Below are 23,316 nucleotides of genomic sequence, written 5' to 3'. Positions count from 1 at the left end.
CATTGTCTTTTTATATATTTTTTTAAAACTTATTTTCGTACTTTTCTTCCTTAAGCGACACCCCACCATTTTCATCCATTTTTTTGGCTCTCTTTTAGGGTACTCAGCTTATGCTTCTCCTTTCATCTTCATGTTTAGAGAGAAAATTCTTGGATTTTGTATACCATTGGTTTGCTTGAGTGTATTTTTATTTGATGTATTTTTATTCCAGAAATGATTGGTTATATTCCTTTTGATGGAGTATGCATGTTTAAATTTGCTCAATTTGTAACCAGATCTTTATAGGCAAGGAAAGATTGCACAATACCTGATATTATTACCCTTATGAGTTCTTCAATGTATTTTGGGTCTTTGTTTACACATTCCTTAAAAACATCCATGAATTTTTCGCAATATAGAAGTTGGGCAATGTAGTGTCATGCTATCATGTTTTCTTGAATGTTAGCTATTTTATTTTGATTAGTAGCAATTATGTGTGCAAAACATCTATGAATTTTTCATAATAGAGAAGTTGGGCAATGTTTTCTTGAATGTTAGCTATTTCATTTTGATCATTGGCGATTATGTTTTCGATCGTGGCATCATAAATTAATCAAGGATTGGTTCCTAAATTGTTGGTAGGCAAGTTATTAATGAGGAACACTTAGGGAAAGATTTGGAAATGATTAACAACAATTCAAGAAACTATTAGCGAGGAACATTTATGGAGCACTTTGGAAATTGGACAATTGGATGTCGATATATATTGTTGAAATGTGAGGAAGCATGTCGAGGCCAATGATCTTTTGTGCATGTTGATAGACTCTAGAGTAAACAAATACTTTGCAATCGAAATGTGTCTTGCCTTTCCAACATAGATTAGGGCTTAGGTAACGTGTTTGAAATTATAGATCAACATCTTACGCATCAATAACCTTGTAGCCAAGATTTTGACAACTCTAGTGTATTCATCTTAAGCATTCTATGCCTCTTCAAAAGTCACAACATGTTTTGAGAGCCCAAAACTATGTTATTGGCATCTCCACAAATAACTATTTGTTATTGTAACAGATATTCAATATGCTTTCCCAAACAACTATCTACTCCACTATTGTTGTCTTCATTCCTCCCCTCAACCATTTCATGTCTCAAGGATGTAAAATATAAACTAGTACAAATTGAGGTGATGCACTAAGAAGAAGTTCAAGGCAATCATAACTCTAGTTAGGCTCCAAGACACCCATTGTATGGAAAAGAAAGGCCTCCCTGACATTGCTTGATTCATTAACCAAAGTTGGTATTAGGGTGGGGGCAAATGTGAGCATTCATTAGTGACCATGAACCTAGACTCTAGTGATTAACATTAAAAAAGGGTGTTGACAAGTGTGAACATGCAAAATGAGTCTCTATACGTAATTATATAAAATGTCTCTAGTCTGTCCCATGATGATTGCTTATAAAGTCACAAGGTTACCACTTTCGGTTTCTAAAATTCAAATATGTTAACATAATGGCACCCTAGTCAATTTTGTGTTTTGCAAACTTGAGGTTGTGGATTCAATCTTGACCAATGTGTAATATCATTCTACTCATGATATAATCTCATCATACTCTTAGTTTGAGACTAGGCACCCTATAGTTTGCTCCTTAAAACGTGGCTTTACAACATTGACACCAGTACATTTTTCCCATAAAAGAGAGAGTGAAAAATGACAGCAACGCCCTTTAAGAGACATTGCTAGACTAGTAGATTTGGTGCGGTGTTCTCTTGTTTTTCTTGATAAAAAGAAGGATGAGATGATGCATTTCTACATCGGTCACAAGGGTCTTCTGGAAAATGTAGCAATTAAAAAATAAATATCCATCACCCAATGATGGGATTAGATATAAAGATATGTAATGGAGCATTGAATATCTAACATGAATCTAGCTTGATATCTTAGTGGTTATATTAAGGATATTTTCGGCATCAATCTTGTTGTGGACTAGTTATCACTTTAAGCAACGCTCTAGAGAGATAGGGAGACCAGAATTATGAGATAGGGAGGAGGAGGAACTTATTATTCAAAACAAAACAAAACAAGAACTTACATGTTGTGTGTTAGGGCTTAGAAATTAGCCTCTTCTACGTGCATAGAAATTTAGAATTACCATATAGCATGGCGTGTTTAATGGTTAACGATGTTTGAACCGAAGTGAGAAGTCCTTCTTCTTGGATTTTGAAAACACATGGACACTTGTATATTGATATGTTGCGTTGAGAGTAACAAACAGTGCAACGCACACATGAAAAAACATACTTGAAATCAGGAAACTAAAAGACAGAGAACATTAATTCAAATTATTATGTGCTCGTTGAGAACCTTGAAGGCAAAACATAACGTACATCTATTGTACTTCCATATTTTAAGTGGGCATATTGTGACCCACAATAACATGTGAACTAGATTGTGCCATACAAATAGGTGTTAAAAATAAGAATTTGGATTGGGTTGTACTCATCTTGCGGGCTTAGTCAGAGATTCAATTGGTGCGGATTTAAATACTTTAATGGGATATTTTGCTCATAATTTTTTATTGTATTTTAATGTATATGTAAGTACGTACAATATTTTATTTCATTTGTCTCTTGCCTTTAAGAGAATGAATTGTAGCTTTTATGGGACATAATGAGCATTTTATTACTGTACAATCTCGAAAAAAGTATGGGAGATGAAAGAAAGTTCTTGATGCCAACTTTGGGTGTAAGGGTGTCTATTGCATGACTACAATCCAAGCTAACCATAATATGGTTAAAAGAAAGTTCTTGAATTGAGCTTGATGCCAACTTTGATTGAAAGGGTTTCTATTGCATGGCTACAATCCAGGGTAACCATGACATGGTTAAAATGTTTATTTCTACAATATAGCATTTAGCAATGAAAGTGTAAATGGAATGTTGTAATGTTTTGCTTTACTTGGAATCCGTTGATAGAATTGTCATAGTGTTTTTTTAGGGGCTCCTTCAATCAAAGTTGTTAAGCGGGCCGATAATTCAAAGATGTTACTTATGCTTTTAGTGACCACAATAAATGAAAATTTTAACTGCACATCGTCTATTCACTTGATAGTCATAAATATAAACTTCCCGGATCATTTATGTCGAATCTATCCCAAACATCCTCTTTTATAACTATATCCGATATACAAGGGGGTTGTTTTTAGGGGACAAGTGGAGAACAATTTGACTTGTAGAAGAGTCACATCTTCTCCACACTTGACATTCACTCTTTATGAGGTCTTTATGAGCACATCACATGCACACACTCATTTCTGGTTCTATAGGGGCATAGGGACATATCTCATATTTGCTTTTCCGAAAATTGTATCCGAGATGTATCATTTGTGTACTTGATTGAGAGTATCTTCGATTACCTCCATGGGTACATCCCAAAACACAAATTTTAGGAAATGCACTCGAGTGCCCTCCTAGCCTCAGATGTGTAATTATTGCTATGCATTTGATCAATCAAATACTTGAGTAGAGACATTAAGAAGTAGACACAAAGGTTTATATAGCAAATTCGTGTGAGTTTTATTATTATCAAATACCACTGATTTGTTCACCGTATGTTTGACTTGTTTATTGTAAATGCTAGGCTCTAGAATCAATGCCATGTTGATAGTGCATAAGGGGGTGCATGCACGCATAATGCATGTGAGGGTGCTTTTGGAACATGTATGAGATTATTTAAGATAAACTATAGTACCTCTTATTGCCTCTTGTCAAGTTGATCAATCAATCACGGATTGAATATTTGCATGTTATGAACACCAACACATCGAGTTTTGATTTTTAGATAAACAGGTGGGAGAGCAGGGTTATATCTTACTTGACACACTTTCTTTGCTTGTCGAATTACTAAAAATATTGTCCAATCGTGACATGTGGGAAAAGAAACTCTTTGGCGCACTTCTCTTGAGATCAATGATATTTTGTTGTATCGTTATAGATTTTTGTCCAAAGCAAAATACTTGAACAATGACTTTTTTTTTGGCAACCAACAAATTTGTGACATATCAATATTAGGAGGCCCCCAGTAATCTTCATGTCCCAATTATCTTGTGCGACAATGGGTTTGTGTTATATACATCAACAAGACGACGGTCTTCAAATACATTTTCAAAATCCCAATGTTTCTTTTATCTACTACACGAGCAGGGATCATCGCATCAACAACAAATGATGTTCGTCAGCAACATAGCGAGGAGCTTGAGAAATAATTTCTCTAAATCCCAACTTTTCTTTACAACCAACAATTTGTGCAAACTGCAAGGAGGCCGGCTCGGTAAATCATCGAAGTGGACCAGTTTTCGTTCTAGCAGTGGTTTCTTATGGCATGTTGTGGCTACCAACAGTGATTGGGGCGAATTGTTTTGCTTCTTCTCTAGACGTGTGATCCCCAATAATACCGTTACATCTAACAAAGCCATTGTGGCAGCAGCCGGATAGGATCGGATCAGTGAGGTAGACACCAACGAGCCCCAAACAACAACAATAATGCAAGCCAATCCCAGGCCATGGTTTCGGACAGACAAGCAATTCAGCTGGGGGATCATTTTGGGGGTGTCTGGTTGCGTCTGTCGGGGGTCAACCAGGATCTTCATGTCTTTCGACCCTAAACCCCTAAACCGTAAAAACCGAACTAAACCGTTGATCGCCCCAAACCAAACCGTTACGAAAACTTGAACCTGAACCAAACCGTTGAATCGTCAAGCCATTAAAGCCACGGTTTGGTGGCTTCGATTCAAACCGAACAATTTCGCTGATTGCTCGCTAAGCGGGAGACCCTGCCATTCAGAAATTCCTGTAATAATACTTAATAATAACAATAATAATCAGTAATTGATAATTATTAGCTAATAATAATAATAATAATTGCTATTATTATTAGTTATTAATTATTAATAATAATCTTTCTGTCTCTCTCCATCGCCATCGCCATCGCCATCGCCATCGTCGAGGTAAGAGCTTCTTCTCCTCCTCTCTGCCTCCGGATCTCGTCAGATTATCTTCTCTCTGTTATTCGCCAGAATCTCTCCCCCTTTCCAAATTGTCATATCAGAGCTTCTCGTGTTTAACTTCTTGCTCGTTTCCCTGTACAGCACCCGTAAATCTCTTGCTCTACGATTTCCGATGTAGATCTATGTTTCGCGGAAGATCACATTAAATTCATCTGTCTTCGAACGAAAGGTCAGATGAAGAAAGTTAGAAAAAATGAGTTTTCGGGATCGATCCTGTAGCGTGTTAATGCTTCTATCGAAAACCTAGGTTTAATGGCGTTCCTCGTCGATTTCATCAGAAGCTTGTTCGTTGCATAGCATCAAGGAGAAAATTAACGAATTGTTTGAGGATTTGAGACTTATATTTTCGCATATACTCTTTGGTACAATGGAGATATCTGAATCGTTTTGATCAGAAACTGGTTACTTCCTTAGACTCAGAAAATGTTATAAGGAAGAGAAAAATAGTTATTTGTCGATTTTGACAAATTGGTATGACTTGAGAATCGTAGTTTGACATGTTGTCATTGGTTTAATATCCAGATCAATGCAGTTTATATGGAAATGTAGTTTTAATGGAGTTGTTTCTATGGATTACACCAGAAGCTGGGTGTTTTCACATCGTCACGAATGGTGCAGTAAGGACAGATCAGAGGTTTAAACTTGAATCTTATATGATTTAAGAGTCATGTATTAGCAAATTCTTTGAAGTCTACGTGATTTGGGAATCATATTTGGACAAACTATCCATGGTTTGGTCTCTGGATCAGCTCATTTTGATGCAAAACCATAGCTTTAAGTCACATATTTTTAATCTTGTATGATTGGAGATGCATATTGCAACAGATTATACTTTAGATCAATGCAGTTCTAGTCGAAGACAATAACTTTACAGATATTTCATGGATTTGACAAGAAACTGTTCGTAAATCATAAATAAGGAGAACACAGTGAATTCTTTAAAGACAGTATGATTTGAGAGCCCATATTTTAATGCATTTGCTAGATTTAGCAACAGCAATCTATGTATTAGAGGTAATACAGAAGAGAACAAACATTGAAAGCATTCCATAACTATGATAAGAAACATGGATCAATTGAGAAAGTATTGGATTTATAGCCTCAGAAATTGTACTATAAGCAGAAAGCAGCGACTCTGTTGTACCTTATATGATTTGAGACTGCATATTTTGATACTTTGCTCGGTTTAATCTCTGGAATCTATGTATTGTAAGTTAAAAATGCTTGTGGGGAACAAATAGAAACCATTGAAAACATTTCATGACCACAATTTCATGGCTTTCACAAGAAATTAGTTACATCCACAGCCTTGGGAATTGTACTATAAGGAGAAAATAGGGTATTCTTTTTAGTCTCAATGATTTGAGGGCCATACCTTGACAGTAACAACCTTTGTTTTGTCACTGAACTCTATCAATTGGAGACCAATGCAGTGAAGAAAACAAACAGAATCCATTGAAATATTTTCTACCGTGATTTATTGCTCGAAAGAGACTAGTTGGATTTCCTTTGTTTAGACTCTGCAATCTATCAATTGGAGATTACTCCTGTGAAGAACAGAATTCGTTGAAAACAGTTCTAGTATGATAATTTATTGCTCTCAAAGGCAACATGGTGATCATTACAGGGGACCACTACTTGAACCTATTAGCTCGGTTTGTGGAAGATAAAGCTGGAAGCTTATTGGATGGGAGTCTTGTCCTAAAGGTTAATCCAGTTGGTTTGCATTATGTTCAAACTAGACTTGATGCGCTTTATGAACTTGAAAGGCTTAGAACTGGAGCACCGGTAGACTATCTTCGAGCATATATATCTGACCTTGGAGATCATCGTGCTCTTGAGCAACTGAGCCGAATACTAAGTTTGCTTCCTGCAGTGAAAATCGTCTCTGTGTTGTCTTCATCATGTCGGGATCCGTGTCCTCTTACATTGTCACCATTTTTAAGCTTAAAATCACTAGAGCTTCGGGGCTGTGATCTTTCGACTTCACCTGCCCGAGGTTTGCTTCAACTTCGTCCCATTTTGGAGAGATTCATATGTCAGGATTCAGCGGTAAGTTCTCTTCTAATGTTGAATGAATTTGCAGGATGATAAATAGAATTAATATCTACGTATTTGAAAGAAAGAGACACCAGGTGAACGTAGTTCAGTCTCTAAAGTTGCGTGGTAGAGGGCAGAAGGTTATGCTCGCAACCCCTACATTCTTTAGGGGCATCTAGTAAATTAATGCAGTGGTTGAGCTTTGAACCTTGGCATTCTGTGTGATCTGCTGTGCCATCTAGTAAATTAGTGCAGTGGGATTTGAATCCAGGTGTATAAGTTGATAAAAACGTGGCTTACCACTGGTATAAAACCTTATAGGAGGGATAGAACTCAGTTGGTAAGGTTGTCCTTTGGTACGTTCACCGGGTAGACTAATACCATTAGTGATATATGAGGCCAGGTATATGTATTAATACAAATGGGTCTTGCCGCAAGGGTATAGCTGTATGAGCATGAATAATGCCATGAGTTCCTTTTATCTCTGTTGAATTTGGTATTTGCTTAACTGAATTCATCATTGCCTTGAGAACAATAATACCAGTTTGTCTTTGATTTTCTTAATATTGGGAGTTATATAATTGTCGGTGGGCACATGGTCACAAATGCATTAAATTTTTTTATGCCAACATAGAATTGTGCATCCTATCCACAACTTGAGGTGAGTTTTTCTATGGGAATTCAAATCTTGTTGTCTTGTGACATTTCTCACTAGAAGAAATGCCGATTTGTCATTTAATGATATTACATATTCAGCATATCCATCCCTTGGTGGGACTTTTGTGATCAAGTCAATCTCTCTGATGTTTGAATGTGATACTGTGAGTTTGTACCTGTAGTTTTGTTTACTACAATACTCTTTTAAGACAAAAATCAAGAAATAAATGCTTGCAGAAGACCAAAAGGACGTACGAGACCAAAGTTACAATATTATTGATACAATTTTGTTCTTCAGATTTCACTCCCTGAGAACACAATTGGCAATTTCTTTCTTCAAGAGGTATTTATGCATATTTGCCTACTTCAATTGCTAACTGATGGGAAGAAGTTTGCAGCTGCCCTATTACACTGCGCAATGTATTGGATCGAAGCATATCCATATAAGAGGGCCTGATGAGGAATACATCTTTCGATGTGTGTAGAAAGTGTCTTATAGTGGGCGATCTTCCTACCAAGAGATGTGGGGCTGAGCGATGTTATTTTGTTTCCAAGTCAATAATATCAGTTTGGATCACTCTATTCTTTTCCACTTTGGTCATGTTTAGTTGGGAGCAATCCAAGGTATAGGGGGTAGTGCATTTATGCTCATGCCATGTGACTCAACCCATTGTTCAACATACCACCAATGAGTATCGCCATGTTCAACAAGTTGTTTTCATGACATAAGTATCAGTGTTGAGTACTGATGATGAGAGTGAGGAAAAAGATAGAGAAGAGTAGAGGAAGAGAAAAAATACTTCAATACACTATTAGGAAACCAATATCATCTTCTTAGACTCTACAAATAACAACCCCAAATAACTCTACTCTAACCTCAATGACAATAATCGAAAATAGTCTTTTCTTCTTCACCCTTTCTTCTACTAAGCTTCTTCTCACTTTTTCTAGCCTCCTTATTCTTCCTCCCTTCTTCTTATAGATATTCTCATCTTACTCCCTCCTTCTCTTGTAGATCTTCTATTCTTCCTTTCTCTTCTCAATTGCTAAGAATACCTTCATATTTATAGGTTTTTAGTTCTGTTATTCTTGCTTTTTTCTTTTCTTTTCTTTTTACATATGCTCGAGTTTATGTGATGCCTTTTTCATATCATTATTTCTGCTTTATGTTTCCAAATTTATCAGAAAAGCAAGCTCTCTTTGTTAGCTTTCTTATGAATCTTTTGTTTTGAAATTTGGATAAGAGATGAAGAAGTTATGAGCTTTTTTCTCTACCTTGCTTTTTCTGCCATTTTCTTGCGTTTTCTTCTTTTCTCTTTTTTCTTGGTTTTTCTACTTTTGGAAAACGCCTCTAACTTCATATTCCTTCAATTTCATTCTTCTTTTAATTTTTGGACTTTTTACATTGTGCTTTATTCTTATACATCTTAGCATCCAATGTATTTACCACGATCTTTTCTTCCAAGCAAAAATTGACTTCACAAGTACCTTTGTTTAGGGAGCTCCCAAAGCCGTTGGATGTTGGTCATTGATTGGAATAATGCCTCGGTAATAATTGGGGCTGGTTCCATCTTTGCTCAGATTATATCACGGGGCACAGATGGTTCACTCCTTATCATGTGGGCAATCATTGAGACTAGAGCTCTTCTAAATCTTTCCAGTTATTTGCCTTGTTAAGATTCGGTCTCCAGGTTTCTACTCCATAGAGAAGAGTTGGTATGACAAGTGTATCAAATAGCCACAATTTAGTTCGTGGCTCTTGGAATTGTAAATGTGCACTACATGTTCAAGAGCACCAAGGGCTGCATATCCACGAGAAAGTTGAGCACAAGCAACCTTCTATTAGAAGAACCAAGGCCCTTTGAATGTTACTCCTAGGTATGTGTAGGATTGAGTGGATGCCACGTTTTCCTCTCCCAAGGAGAATTCTGATGCTGATCTTGTTACACATGCTTGAGTTGTTTTAAATGGCATCACTTTAGTTTGATCAATGTTTACCGACAAACCTTGTCTGTACACAAAATACTTTTAAGGTGTTTAGATGTCTTTGTAGTTGCTTTGGACTGTTGGAGATCAGGACAATATCATCATCATATAGTAATATTTTTACGGCTATACCTGTTAGGTATGTTCCTGAACTGCCTAATCTCTCTATGTAATGTGATACCTCATCTAAATAGAGACCAAATGTAGTGGGTTATAGTAGGCATCTTTGTTTTACTCCAATTGTGCTAGTCACAGCCTCTGACAACCTATTGGGAGACCAGGGGCGTCTAGCCGCTGCATGAGCTAAGCATGTGGTACAGTGTTGAAGGCTTTTCCGAAATCCACAAAGCAAAAATAAGTCCTCGCTCAGACGATCAATATGTGATCCAAAGTTGTGAACTCCTTCTGAAAGTCTGTCTGTTCAGCTGAACGGCAGCCATTTCTCTCTGCCCATAGGCTCAGTTCTGATTCTAGGATCAAGCCATAGATTCACCAGGACAATGTATTACAAATAATTCTAGGCATAAAAGAATTCTAAATCAAGGATAATAAGATTCAATGAACATGTAGTCAAAGCTTTATCCAAGAGCATGGACTTGGTTTATATAGAACTTCTATGCAAGTACACAGCAGTTAAGAACAACCTACTAATGATGGGACAGTTTTTGGGATATCTTAGGTATCTACTTCATTCAATGCAAAGGCATCTCTCATTAATTAAGTCAATGGTGGGCCTTAACACACATGCCCCAAGGAGTCTGTGTTCAAACACCTTGTTGAACTTGTCATCTCAAATCCAGTCCAAATCATACTTTGCAAAAATTGCATTTCTCTAGCTTTTAGGACCTGGTGACATGTGTACTTACTGCATTTCCAAGTTTGGATTTTCCAAATGGCTTTGTGATCTCACTCCTGCTACAAATTAATCAACTACCCAAGTGGGGTCTTGATTAAGACACTCAAAAGGAGTTACAATAAATTGGGCAATAGAATTGTATTGTGCACGTAGGCCACAACCATCTAGACCAGGATCACCCAACATGAGAGTTGTTTCCATCACTTCGGAGATCTCCTCATCTTGGAGCAGCCCATATTCAATGGCAAAACTTTCAGTCCCTCTAAGTTTGGAATCTTAAGTGCTTATATAACTAGATTTTCTTATATAGTATATTTAGTTGTAGTTACTTTGGTTTTTTCTTAAAGACGAGGCAGCATGTTAAGATGTAATCTTTTGGTCTTATAAACCATTTTGGCCTCTTAAAAGTTGTTCCTGTACCTTTTTGTGTTTATGTTTTGATCAGTGCCATTGTTAAATTGAGATTGGAATTGCTATAATGGAATCTGCTTGCTTTAATCATTATATTATAATGAATTTGGTGGGTTGACATCAAATTAAAGATTTACATTTCTGGATAAATATGTTGAATAGATTAAAAAGAGAATGTGTTGGTGATGATCATAACCGGTTTCCTGGTATCGGATTGGATTCAATCTATCATAAAGAGACAGCAAAACGCCTCTTTCAAATTTCATGCCATTTTCTGATGTTATCTCTATTTAATATAGGATGCATTAAGGCACATTTTCACAGAGCGCATTCAGGAAGTACAGAAGTCTCAAGTTTGGACTCGGCTAACATTTGTCTCGTGTTCAAACAATGGCATGGTTCTTATGGATGATTCTTTACAGCTACTGCCGGCTGTTGAGTTCTTGGATCTCAGTAGGAATCATTTTGCAAAAACAGCAAATCTACATTGCTGTGGAAAGTTGAGGTACTTGGATCTTGGATTTAATCAACTGCGGAACATTTCATCCCTAAAACAGGTACAACAGGGAGAGGGAAAATATATTCAACCAATAAGATTTTATTTTAGGAAAAGATAGGGGATATGTTAATGTTTTTTGTTATTTCCTCAAATGCCCCTGGCCAACCCCCAAATGAGAAAAAGAAGGGAATGGATTGATCAAGGGTATTTTGGAAAATAGTGAAAAATATCAGGGCCATTTTTGAAACTAAAGAAAAAATCAGAGTTATTTTGGAGTTTTATTATTCTACATATCCTTTTCTTAATGAGATGTACATGATGGTTGATGATGTGTAGATCAAAAGTCAAATTACAAAATTGGTGCTGAAGAATAATGCCCTTGTGAATTTGCATGGGATTGCTGCACTAACTTCTTTAGAGGCAATCGATCTTTCAAACAACCTGATCTCCAAATTTAAAGAGATTCAATCAATGGCTACAATTCCGTCTCTTCAGACTATTTTGCTGGAAGGAAATCCAATAACTGCATGTAAATTTTACAGAGAAGAAGTTTTCAGTTTCTTTCCAGATCCCACCAAGGTAGTGCATTGGTTAGTTCATAAAATAAGTGATTGAGTTTATCTAAAGTAGCAATAAGAAATAATGAAAATCAGCCAGGTTTACTTGGATGGAAAAAAAGTTTCAATGTCAGAGCTATGGAGGGTGAAAAAATTTATCTCAAGTCGGCAAAAGATTAAAGCAGTATATGGATCTTACACCCCAGCTGAGGATCGACAACATGCATATGATATAGGAAACTATGATTCACGGGTAAACTATTTTATGAAACTTAAGTAAACGAATAAATTTTAATGCCAACTAAAATTGTTGTTTTATCTTTTTAGACAAAGTTATCAAGGCTTGCTTTAATAGATGATGCACAACTGCATGCAAATGAAGTGGAAGACAGTGACTCCTCAGGATTTCCCATGTCTAGCAACCTCTCTGTAGATGTAAAAGAAAGGAAACATGAGCTTTTAGATGACAATGATCAACTTAAACTAGATGCAATTCGGCTCATGCAAAAGGCAGAAATATTGAAGATGGAAAAATCTATATACTGGCTTCAAGAATTACGTGTACTTTTGGATAATAGTGTGCTCCCTTCTGGACAGGGCCATCCAAGCTATGATTTTCGAAAGGAACATTCAAAGTTGGGAGATCTGGATTTCAAAAAATTGCGGAAGTTTTGGAGTAGGAGTCGGAAGAGGCAGAAACATAGAAGTTTGAAGGAAACCTTGACAAATGGGCCTAACAATAATGAAGACTCGGTAAGAGAAAGGGAACACAATAAATATTTGAGCAATCAAGAAGTTAGTTTTATGCTCAGTGAAGGCCTCGATGAGGGTGAATCTGGAACTCACACTTCTGCTAGTTCGGAATGGGATAATTCTACCGGATTTTTAGAAACATCAGGTGTGAAAAATGCAGACAATATCATGGATGTAGCAGATGATGATCAGAACGGTGTGAATGGAAGCTTTGATCCTTGGAAACTCATTCATGAGGTAGTAGGGTCACAACGAACACCAGGACATCTTAGGGCATCCCCTCCTCATTACCACGAAGATGTTCTGCAAAAACACCCAGATTTGGAAGATGAATTATTGCATTTCTCCATAGTTTCAGGTTGGACATCTTCGTCTGGTGAAAGTGAGTGTGATAGTGATATCAGCTTTATTACAACATCTAGCTCGTCCATTTCAAATGATCATGAACCTTGGGATTATCATAACATTTGGCAATACCAACCTTTGAGTTCCAGTGAGGTAGCAAATGACATGGGGAATCATAGTGTTAAAGAGTCATTGGATGTCCAAGAATTAGTAGCTTCTTCAGATTGCCATCATATACCGAAGGAAAAGGCTGCAGAGGCACTGCAAACTAATCATTCGAATACATCATACATTAATGATATTAACGCTAAATCTGTAGGTGGCCAAAATCAGCTCACCTCTGAAATGATTGTTGCCAAGTCCAAGCAAAAGAAACTAAGCAAAGTGTGGACAGGAAAAGTAAATGGTGAGACTCGTCCCTTTGAATAAAAACTTAATGCTAAATGCAACATGATTGAGAGGCTTTCATCATCTTGCAATGCAGAATATGGAGGTCTTGAGCATCGGAGGATTATGAAAGAGGGCAGAATAACTACAACATTACTGAATGATGGAGTCTTTGACTCAGGTAGCAACTGTGAGGACCCAGTTGAGAAGTTTTTTAACCTGAAAATTGCAAATTCAGAAGAAGGCGAAATTTGTTTTGGACATATTAAGTGTGGCTGCATTCGGCTCTGGGAGGAGTCTCCTCGAGAGAGGTATGAAAGAGTGCTGATTTATTTCATTATTCTTACAAGTAATACTTGAACTTTAGTTTCTATTTAATGGGCAGCTAGTTGAGTACAGACAGTCATATGTATATTTGGCAGTCACATTCACAGTGCCCTGTTTCTCCTTGAAAGAGCATCCATAGCCAGAACCTCTAGAGGATATGCAGCTTTGGGGAAAGTTGATGCATTCATTAGCAGTGTTGGGTGCATAAATTCCTACCAACCATATCAAAACATCAATGTTCTTGACTTCCATCACCAAAAAGCCTTCATATGGATCATTATAGACTATATGTGGACAAAACAAATCACGAATAATCATGACTACACCTGAATAATAGTGTGATACCTTACGTGCATAATATGTGCAATATCAAAGCAATATATCACAAATCAGGCTAAATTTGTGACACTTGTTCAACTGCACATAAAACACCCCATTCCCCATTAAATAAAGTTTTCCATTATATTTATATTTCTTTTGAGGAGATGCCCAATAACAATCCTCTCTTAGGGGCCAAGATTAGTGATATGCTACCAACCTACTGAGTAAAGCAACCACCTAGTTCAACACTTTCATTATAACCTCTAGTGCTCTTTATGAGCAAGTGTATGCATAAATGTACTAACTACTAGTTCAAGATCTGCATCAGGATTTTCATGTACTACATCCCCTCCACCAATCATAGAGTTTTGTTGTCCAGCCCCACAAGTATGAAATCCTTGATTAAATTGAGGTTGCACCATCCTGCGTGAAGTATCAAATTGTAATTGGTTAGACAATCTCTGATTTCGCACTTGTTTTTGCCAAGTGTGAAATTGTAACTGGTTTGACAATCTCTGATTTCCACGAGTATGAAATCCTTGATTAATTTGAGGTTGCTGCAACATCCTACTTGAATTATCAAATTGTAACTGGTTAGACATTTCTGATTTCACACTTGCTTTTGCTAAGGATTTCTCTTAAAGCCCTCATTCATTCTCAAATTATCTTTTGGTAATGCCTTACCATTAGTACTTATTGTGTCCCTTTACATGGCAACACCCTTCCTTTTTATCTTATGTTTCACTTAATACACATCTTGACCTTCAACATTAGGTTCTACATTATTTCAAAATAATAAAAATACAAAATTGCTTAAATTCTAGGCAAATATATCACGATAGTGGATACAATCCTCAGACCCTCTTTTATGGTGGCTTGAACAAGAAATTGATGAATAAGATGAAACGAAATCAAATATGATGGTAGAGTGTCAGGAGGAGATCCTTGAGTTTCGGTTTAAGCAGCCTACGATCGACGACCTCCTTGCCTCTTGTCGTCATGGATCTTCTACATGCCCTCTTAATTCTCTATCTGCAACAATTCTTTCAACAACAAAGACTAGGCATCTCTCTCATCATGTCTCTGCACTGCAGAATATTGGAAAAACATTGAAAGGCTGGAAGTTATGGTGATTGCCTGCATGATAAGGAGAAAAACATTAGTATCACGGTAGATAGTTAGAGGTGGGTTGGGAGCAGCCCCAATGGTCATCACAGAGATACTTTTTCAAGTAGTGATGTGTATTCATTAAATCCGGAATGACCTATGCTTTGCTCCTTATCATGAAGGTAATCTCAATCTTATCATGAAGGAGATCATTGAGACTAAAGGTCTATCTAAATATGTCCAGTTATGAGCCTGATAAAGGCTTGGTCCACAAATTTCTACTCATTTGTCTCACATGGCCTATACCAGCATTGAGACAGTTTTGTTCAGTATATATAACTGTACGGATATTGCTTGTCTATAAAACTCATTCCTTTCCAACATCTGAGTGTTGCTGCATGTTTATCTACCTACATGGTAACTACTCTGAATTCCTATCTCTGATAGTGTCAATAGCAATGCTCCACAGGACCCAAGTTGTCCATGTTTGTTACCCTGGCAAGGTATTCAAATGGCTGGTACAAACCTTCCACTTCCAGTGTAAATAAACCATGTTCGACTAGCATCATCTTAATTGGAGTCTATGTTTTCTTCCCAACCCCTGTAACAATAGCTGTTTTTTGGATTCTCCACTTCTGACTATCTTTTTGCTATAACCTGTACAATGCTGGATAAGCATAGAGAATGGTGGTTTACATTAGTGTTTTAAACATAATATTTCTGAGTGACCAAAATCATATATGGTTACTTAACAATAGAATCATTGAGCGTTACAAAGTTCTCATGCCTCCTGTGACTATTTTACAAATACTGTTGTGAATTTGATACCAAAGTATGTGCATCTCCTGGCTCAAGGATATCCCAACAAATAGTGTCACTACCTTTTACTGAAATTCTGCTACCATTACCTCTGCATTGCTTTTATTGTTGCCCTCAGTTCTTTACAGGACGATTTAAGGCAAATAAAATCTTCTGCAAACCCTGTATCATTCTGGCTAATAGCAATATATTGTCTGCATATGATAGGAGTTTCATAATATATCATGTAATCATGGTTGCCAGGTATTTTAAAAACAGATTTTGAAATGTCATAAGCATATATAATGTTGAAATATATACGTGCAATGGAGAGCTAGATCACATAATGGACAACAAATTTTGCATTATGACACTATCATGTCCATTTGGAGAAGTTGTACTAGCTAAGAACATAGTTGGGATGAGTCTTTTCATGTAGTTTGGCTGGCATTGATACCAACCCTTAGAGGATTCCCTCTCTATACTGGACATAACATGCATGGTATCAGAAGCTTACAAGCTTCTATTCCAAACTCATTGATGTGGATATCAATGGTTCTGAAGGGTGGGGGGGGGGGGGAAGCATGTTATGTATATGTTGTAGAGAGACCCAGCTTAGGAGCATAGTCAGAATAGGTGCTGCCTTTGCTTCATTTATGGTAGGATGATCACCACTAGCTAGAGAGGTAGTGGAGTAATCATGAGGCTAGGATAGCACAAGGTCAACATGAGGAAGTGGATAACTGGCCCAGCCTGGGGTACATGATGGACAGTGGCTATGATCAGGAGGTTGTCCAACATAGATTCTTATTGGTTTTGTAGGTCAGAGATTCTTCTCTGTAGCACTGACTTACATTGATTGTTTGTTTTGGAAATCCAAATTTTGATATGAATTATGTTCATGTAAAATATCTAAAATCTCGTACTGAAGAGATACGTTACTATCTAGACTTGGTATCATCATAAAAACATAATACGTGGAGGGGAGGAAGTTTTGGCGACTGTTTGCAACATCTGTACTGGTTCTTGTCTAGCCAAAAGCTTCTGTATGGCCCAAATTGTAGTTCAAACTTGTGCTCCCTTCACACACATTTCTTTATTCAATCAAGGAAATCTTCAGGTTACTGTTTTGAAAATTTTGTTCATTGAACAGCATTTTTTGTTACAGCTTTAGTAGAATGACCAAGCATATTAGGTCTTCTCACATCTAAATTCCATCAAGAAAATCAATGAGCCCTTTCTGTAAACAAACTTATTATTTTTGAAGCAAATGCAAATGTCTCTATCTTGCCCTTGGCTAAAGAGGTCAGTGAACCTAGTTGCATAACTTAAGTCATAGTTAAATATGTAGATTTGTATTTAAGAGTCTCAGAAATGGCCGAAGATTCACATCATGTTTACACTTCATTTATATTTCTGAACCAGATGTGATCCAAAAGCTGTTTGCAAAATGTAGGGATATTCACCTCTTATTGAGCAGCACAGACAAACTGTACATACTGATGGAATCAAACTTAAGGACTGCCAAACTCTCTAAGTACTCAGGTACTTGGTGTATATATCTTGTCAATTTGAAAGATAAGAAAGCCTCTTTGCAAATATGAACTATTGATTTTTTACTGAGATTATAAAGTTGCAGTTTTCCTGATCAGCATGCTTAAGATCATGATTACATTTATGTATATTCACATTCTTTTGGTTTTCTGCTCTTTTGTTTTAGCTTTCTGATGTTATGATGATTGTTGTTACAGTTCACATTATTCTTCCACTGTATGTATCTGTGCGTCTTAGACAAGAATATTCTCCCTCTCAGCAATAATATTTCTTTCTTTTCCTAAAATAAATGAAGGCTGGAAATAATATGAAAGCTCTTTTAAGAAATAGAAATGCAGTTGATCACTACTACCTATAATTTAATCTTTATCTTATTATTCGCACTGAAAGTGTTCGAAAATTTTCAGATCTTGGATTTCATGTGATAGCTTCTCATCAACTTCAAGAATTGAAAAAAGTTACAGTTGGGTTGGGGTTGCAAGCCTTAAGGTAAGACCTCTCTCCAGCACTCATTCATATGCTAGGGAAAAACAGCGGAATACCCCAGCGTGTTATTTTTTGCTCTCTCCAAATGCCCCTAAATTTATTATTTTCCCAAATGCCACATGTCAAATCCCTCTGGAGCAGGAAATAATGAAAACTTAGGGAAATTTGGAGAAAAAGATAATGAGTATTTCAGTGTTTTTCCCATGTTTTTATGATGTTGACATTTTTCTGAAAATAAGAATGTTTTAATGGACACAGGCTTGACATAGGCCATGCTGCATCATACCTATTTGTGACACGTGATATAGGCAAATCAAGAGAAATATTTGAGATGCTTTGGAGATTGGAGGGTTCCAGTATTTTTCCTGATGTGGAAAGGTAGAATACAATCTTATAGCTAATCCAAGAGGCATTTTCTTGACAAAAATCCTTGGATTTTATGATGCTTACCTGTATCTTATTTTATTTATGTAGCTGGGAGCAGGAACAACATGCATTGTTTGAAAAGCTTGTACTTCGTTCTGTGAAATCAAATCTCTTGATGTATTTCCTGGCATTTTTCTGCCCAGAAGGCTCAACAGGTACGGTTTCATAAGTTTAACGCCAGATTTTATTGTCTTGGGATAGCTATGTTCAAATATGCAATGTGTAAAACTTAATTCTTATACAATTTTAAGGCAATTTAGATATTTCTCAATGAGAATGTTTTGTATTTGAACTTACAAATACTTAGTTTTGGTATATGTGACAATAACATTGTTATCAATACCTGTGGGTCTTTGGTTTTTTTAGCATCTTTATATGATATTAAGGCTGTGTAGACTTCCTTTTTCGAAGGGTTGTGTGCCACCTTAATGAACGTTGGCATCTTTTTTCTGATGTTGTCCGGTAACATTTCATAATGGACAGAAATGTCACGGGTCACAAGAGCAGTTGTATTGATCTCACATTATATCTTCGTATGCATTGAAGATCTCGTTAAGTTTGGTGTATCATCAGTACATTTGGATGCTGTCCAGCAACCATACTTCATAGTTGAGGCAGTAGCTGATGTCTATGATCTCGTTCAAGTAAGCTTTTGACTTCCTCTTCTATCTTAAGATGTTCTCTTCAATGTTCTTTTTCTATCAATTTTCACTAGCTTTGGACATTGTGTCCAACATCTTGATTTCTTTGAATATCTCTCATTTTGCATTTGTAAAGATTCAGGATTTCTCAGTATGCTTTTCTCTAACATTTTTTACAAGCAAGCGTGGAAAATTCTGTTTGACTTTTTTTATTATATTTAACGTTCTTTCTCTCGATTTGGACTTGTCAAGATTTGGGAGTTCTCTAGCCTTTTTTCTCAAGATGCTTTTTCTATCATTTCTCTCTAGCTTTCGAAATTGTCTTAATCTTGCTTTGGAAATTCTGTGATCTCGTTTTCTTCTATATATTTCTTCTCATTTAGTTCCATAAAGCTTTAGGATTTCTCTGGCATTTTGCTTCTGAATATGTTTTTCTTCAATCATTACAAATAAGCTTTGGAATCTCGTTGGTCTTCTTGTTCTTTTATTCATTTTTCACAAGTAGATTTGGAATTTTTCTCTAGCATCTTCTTTTGTCAATATGTTTTTTTTTTTCATTTTTAAAAGTTAACTTTGGAATTTTCCTCTAGCATGCTGTTTTCTCAGGTTTTCAGTCTTTTTATTTTGTCTTATCAGGTTTGGGACTCCGCAAATGGTGGTTTGTTCATGAAATTCAAGAGGAATATATCACAGTTGGATAACCAAAGTGTCAAAAGGGATGCAGAGTTAACAGTCTGGAGGTTCACAGGTTTGCTTGATGAAACGGTTATGAAGTTAATATCACTGATTCATTCAATCCACCCAGAGGAAATTGGACTCACACATGCCGAATCTGGCACGTGTATGGTAAACTAATCTTGTATAGATTGAATTTTTCTGATATAATTCCTAGAGAGGCTACTGGGATACTATTGGTTCCGCTTGGATGGTGCACCATTTGTAATGTTTCATTCTTTAATTCTTTTTTATGCACCTTGGTATCTTTTGGCCTGCCAAAAGATAGAGCCATAGTGATTCATTCCATTCCTTTGCCAATGAGAGAAATCAGGTTTGCTTTCTATTTATATTTATTGTTTAGATTGGATGGAGATCTTGAAACATGTGGATGTCCTAACAAATGTCTTTTGTCATATTAAAGACATGCCTCATAGTAATACATCTCTCCAGTGTTGTGCAGCAGGATACGAGTCTCGATGTGTGTTAACATCTCTCTCTCTCTCTCATCTAAGAATATATGCTTTCCATTTCTTGCATACGTTGTGTGTGTAGGAGGTCAGATTTCAAAATAATGATTGATTAGCACTATTGTGTCAAGGAAGTTTGTCATTTTTTTAGTAAGACTTAAATTACTAGTGCGAGAATTGAAATCAAGGCGAATAGAATACCTGTAAAATAATGAGAAATGCAGAAAGTATTTAGAAAAGCAACTTTATTGCCGAAATTTGCTTTACAAAGCATCATTTTCGGAAAGGATGCTGGCATAAATAATTACTGATTTAGAAACCGAGTAATTTGGCTAATGGGATACTAACCAGTGGCATGTAATATTTGGAAGCTTGATGGATATATAAGGATCTCTATTTGGTTCCGAACTTCTAAAAGATTGCAATATATAAAGTGGCATGGCATGTCATTGTAGCCATTGGGCCACATGATTGATCTGAGCACATGTATTAATGAGGATAATATTTTGGGCATTGTGAACCATTTAGGTGTCTTGTAATCATAAGTTCTTTTGCCAAGACCAACTATTAGAATTTAGCTTCTTCAAGCAATCCCCTAGACAATCTCTATTTGGTTGTCTACAACTTATGGACATCTCTCTTCAAACTTACATTCGTTCTGTACTTTGAGAGCCTTTTAGCAAGATTTTCCACTCTCACCACCACCTCTCATTGGAGTATGCATTGATGTATTTTAATATTTTGGCTAAGTTTGTACAAGAAGGTATTGTAAAGTTTACCATTAGGAATACAATCACAATGCTCTTGTTATATGTGAACGATGTGGTGCTTCCTATGAATATTTAAGATGTACAAAAGCTTATGGCTGCCTAGGGAAATATTCACGTGTAGTGACTTGTGAGCCAACTCTTAATAATTGCAAATTGTGCAACTTGTTTTTTTACCATGGTTATTTGTATTCATACATGTGTCACCACCTCCATAGAGATGCAATATTGTTTCCAAAGTGTCAGACATGTATTTCTTTTAAGCCTACATTTGGTATATCCTCTATTCAATATGCTCTCAAAATGCATTGTAAGTTCTCTTTCTCACTTCGAAGAGGTGAGTAGCACATTCATTCCTATTTGATTGGAAGGAACTTCTAGAGTATTTGAAGATTTCAATTATAGTAAGTGGTAGACATAATGTGTGGTTTATCCATATTGTGAGTTTTGAGAATCATAAGTTATTGTGCATGCGGTTCCACTCATATATTTGGTAACTATGAAGTACTTGCTAAACACCACATCATTTGTGCATACAAAAGCATTATTACGACATTCCCAATAATAAACTATTCTATGAGTTTGGTTAGACAAACGAGTGGGCTTACTTGTGTAACTCTCAATGTCCTCACTTGTAAGTTTCCAAAAAATACCACATGCTTGGGCATTATATTACCGTCTTCAGAGGCAAATATGACATTCGGATCAAAATGAAGTATTTCACCAAGTAATATTGCAAATTGAGAGTGCACATAGTGAATTAAGAGGAGTAACTTATGTAAGTCTTAAGGATTGTGTGGGAAAAAGGGTTTAATTTCCCTACTATAAATATGTTCTCCAATGCATAATAAACCCTATCCCCCACTTTTAAGTGGTGGATGGCAAATCATTTTCACACTAGATAGATATAGATTTTATTATTGTCTTCAAAGGTCAATTATGACCTATGAGACAAAAAATATAACATTTGTCACATAATGTATGTGAAAGTGAGTACTGATTGTCAATGTTCAATAACTTTACTAGAGAGAGAGAGAGAGAGAGAGAGAGAGGTTATGGGTTCAACCCTTAACATCCCATATTGACATGTACTAAAGCAATGCATGTAGTTCAACCATTAATTAAAATTTTATCTTTGGCATATGGGATAAAGATGTGGCTTACCACTAGAGCATTTTCCCAATACAAAAAAGGAGAGTGAGCCCAAATAGATGTAATGAGCTCACTTAGTTGGTACAGGTTGTCTAACGGAGGTGAAGTGTTTGATTATAACATTCATAAGTGGCATTTTGTAAATTGGTGTATTTATCGAGTTTTGACCCATGTATAGGTTAATTAAAAACATGGATCACAACAAGAGTAGTGCTCATTACGAAGAAGATGATTTATTAATGTCCATCATCAATTAACATGACCCATGGGACAAAGGATCATTACAAAACACTCTCCCTAGTGTGGGAGGGATTAATGTCGCTTGTTTCGCCAATAAAGGCTAGAAGGTAATTACTTCAAGCCCTACATTCTGCATTGGCATTTAGTGACTAAGGCAAATGAAGAGATTTGAGCTCTTGTGTGGGGTTGATAAAAACGTTGCGACAACTGGGGTACAACCTTTGATATGAAAAAGTAGAGGGAGAGTGTTTGGACAAAAATTTATATAATATTTATGGGTTTCAAAACTAAAGGTGTACAATTTCAATCCATCAATGTATTTTTAAAGCTCATAACAAATGCATCATTACATTTAAGACATGAAGCGTGAAAAGATGATAGTGTCGTCATTAGGGGCTAAAGGGCAGTAACAAAAAAGGAGTCTTAGGAAATACAATTTATGGGGGTAAAACTCAAATGGTGAATTGAAAGAAGACGAAACAATGGGCGTGAAAGTTTTAATTATACCTTCCAATACCAACAATATGTCAGTTACTTGTGAGTTGCATCCTTTATTGGATTTTGTTGTTACCAATGGTACTATCAAACATTAACATACATTGTGAGGAAAATCAAGAAACGTATCGTTTTACATCTCATCTAGGGTACATTAAATCTTGTTTCTGTCTAGGATACAATGTAATACGTTGTCTTTGGATAAAATTCAAATATGTCAAGGAGCTATTTTTGCTATACCTATAAGGTGCATGCTAAAAATTCAAGCATAGAATACTTTCATC

At 36.3% G+C, this 23,316-nt stretch overlaps 1 protein-coding gene across 1 annotated transcript; it reads left to right on the top strand.

Moving 5' to 3' along the window:
• The first annotated feature begins 5,217 nt into the window (after positions 1–5,217).
• On the top strand, positions 5,218–20,176 carry LOC147855678 (uncharacterized). The gene is made up of 12 exons (XM_087330170.1): positions 5,218–7,095; positions 11,293–11,550; positions 11,829–12,071; positions 12,150–12,302; positions 12,377–13,553; positions 13,632–13,845; positions 17,544–17,632; positions 18,049–18,130; positions 18,386–18,505; positions 18,602–18,708; positions 19,037–19,197; positions 19,831–20,176. The coding sequence occupies exons 1-12, from the start codon at positions 6,655–6,657 to the stop codon at positions 20,047–20,049; spliced, it is 3,264 nt and encodes a 1,087-aa protein (XP_087186296.1). The 5' UTR covers positions 5,218–6,654; the 3' UTR covers positions 20,050–20,176.
• Positions 20,177–23,316: the final 3,140 nt, after the last annotated feature.

The sequence above is a fragment of the Azolla caroliniana genome, unplaced genomic scaffold (assembly GCF_043228905.1).
Source record: "Azolla caroliniana isolate FFs.n. ecotype wild unplaced genomic scaffold, voAzoCaro1.0.p SCAF_14, whole genome shotgun sequence".
Lineage (NCBI taxonomy): Eukaryota > Viridiplantae > Streptophyta > Polypodiopsida > Salviniales > Salviniaceae > Azolla > Azolla caroliniana.
Note: the sequence above shows the minus strand (reverse complement) of the source record. Positions and strands in the feature narration are given on the sequence as shown.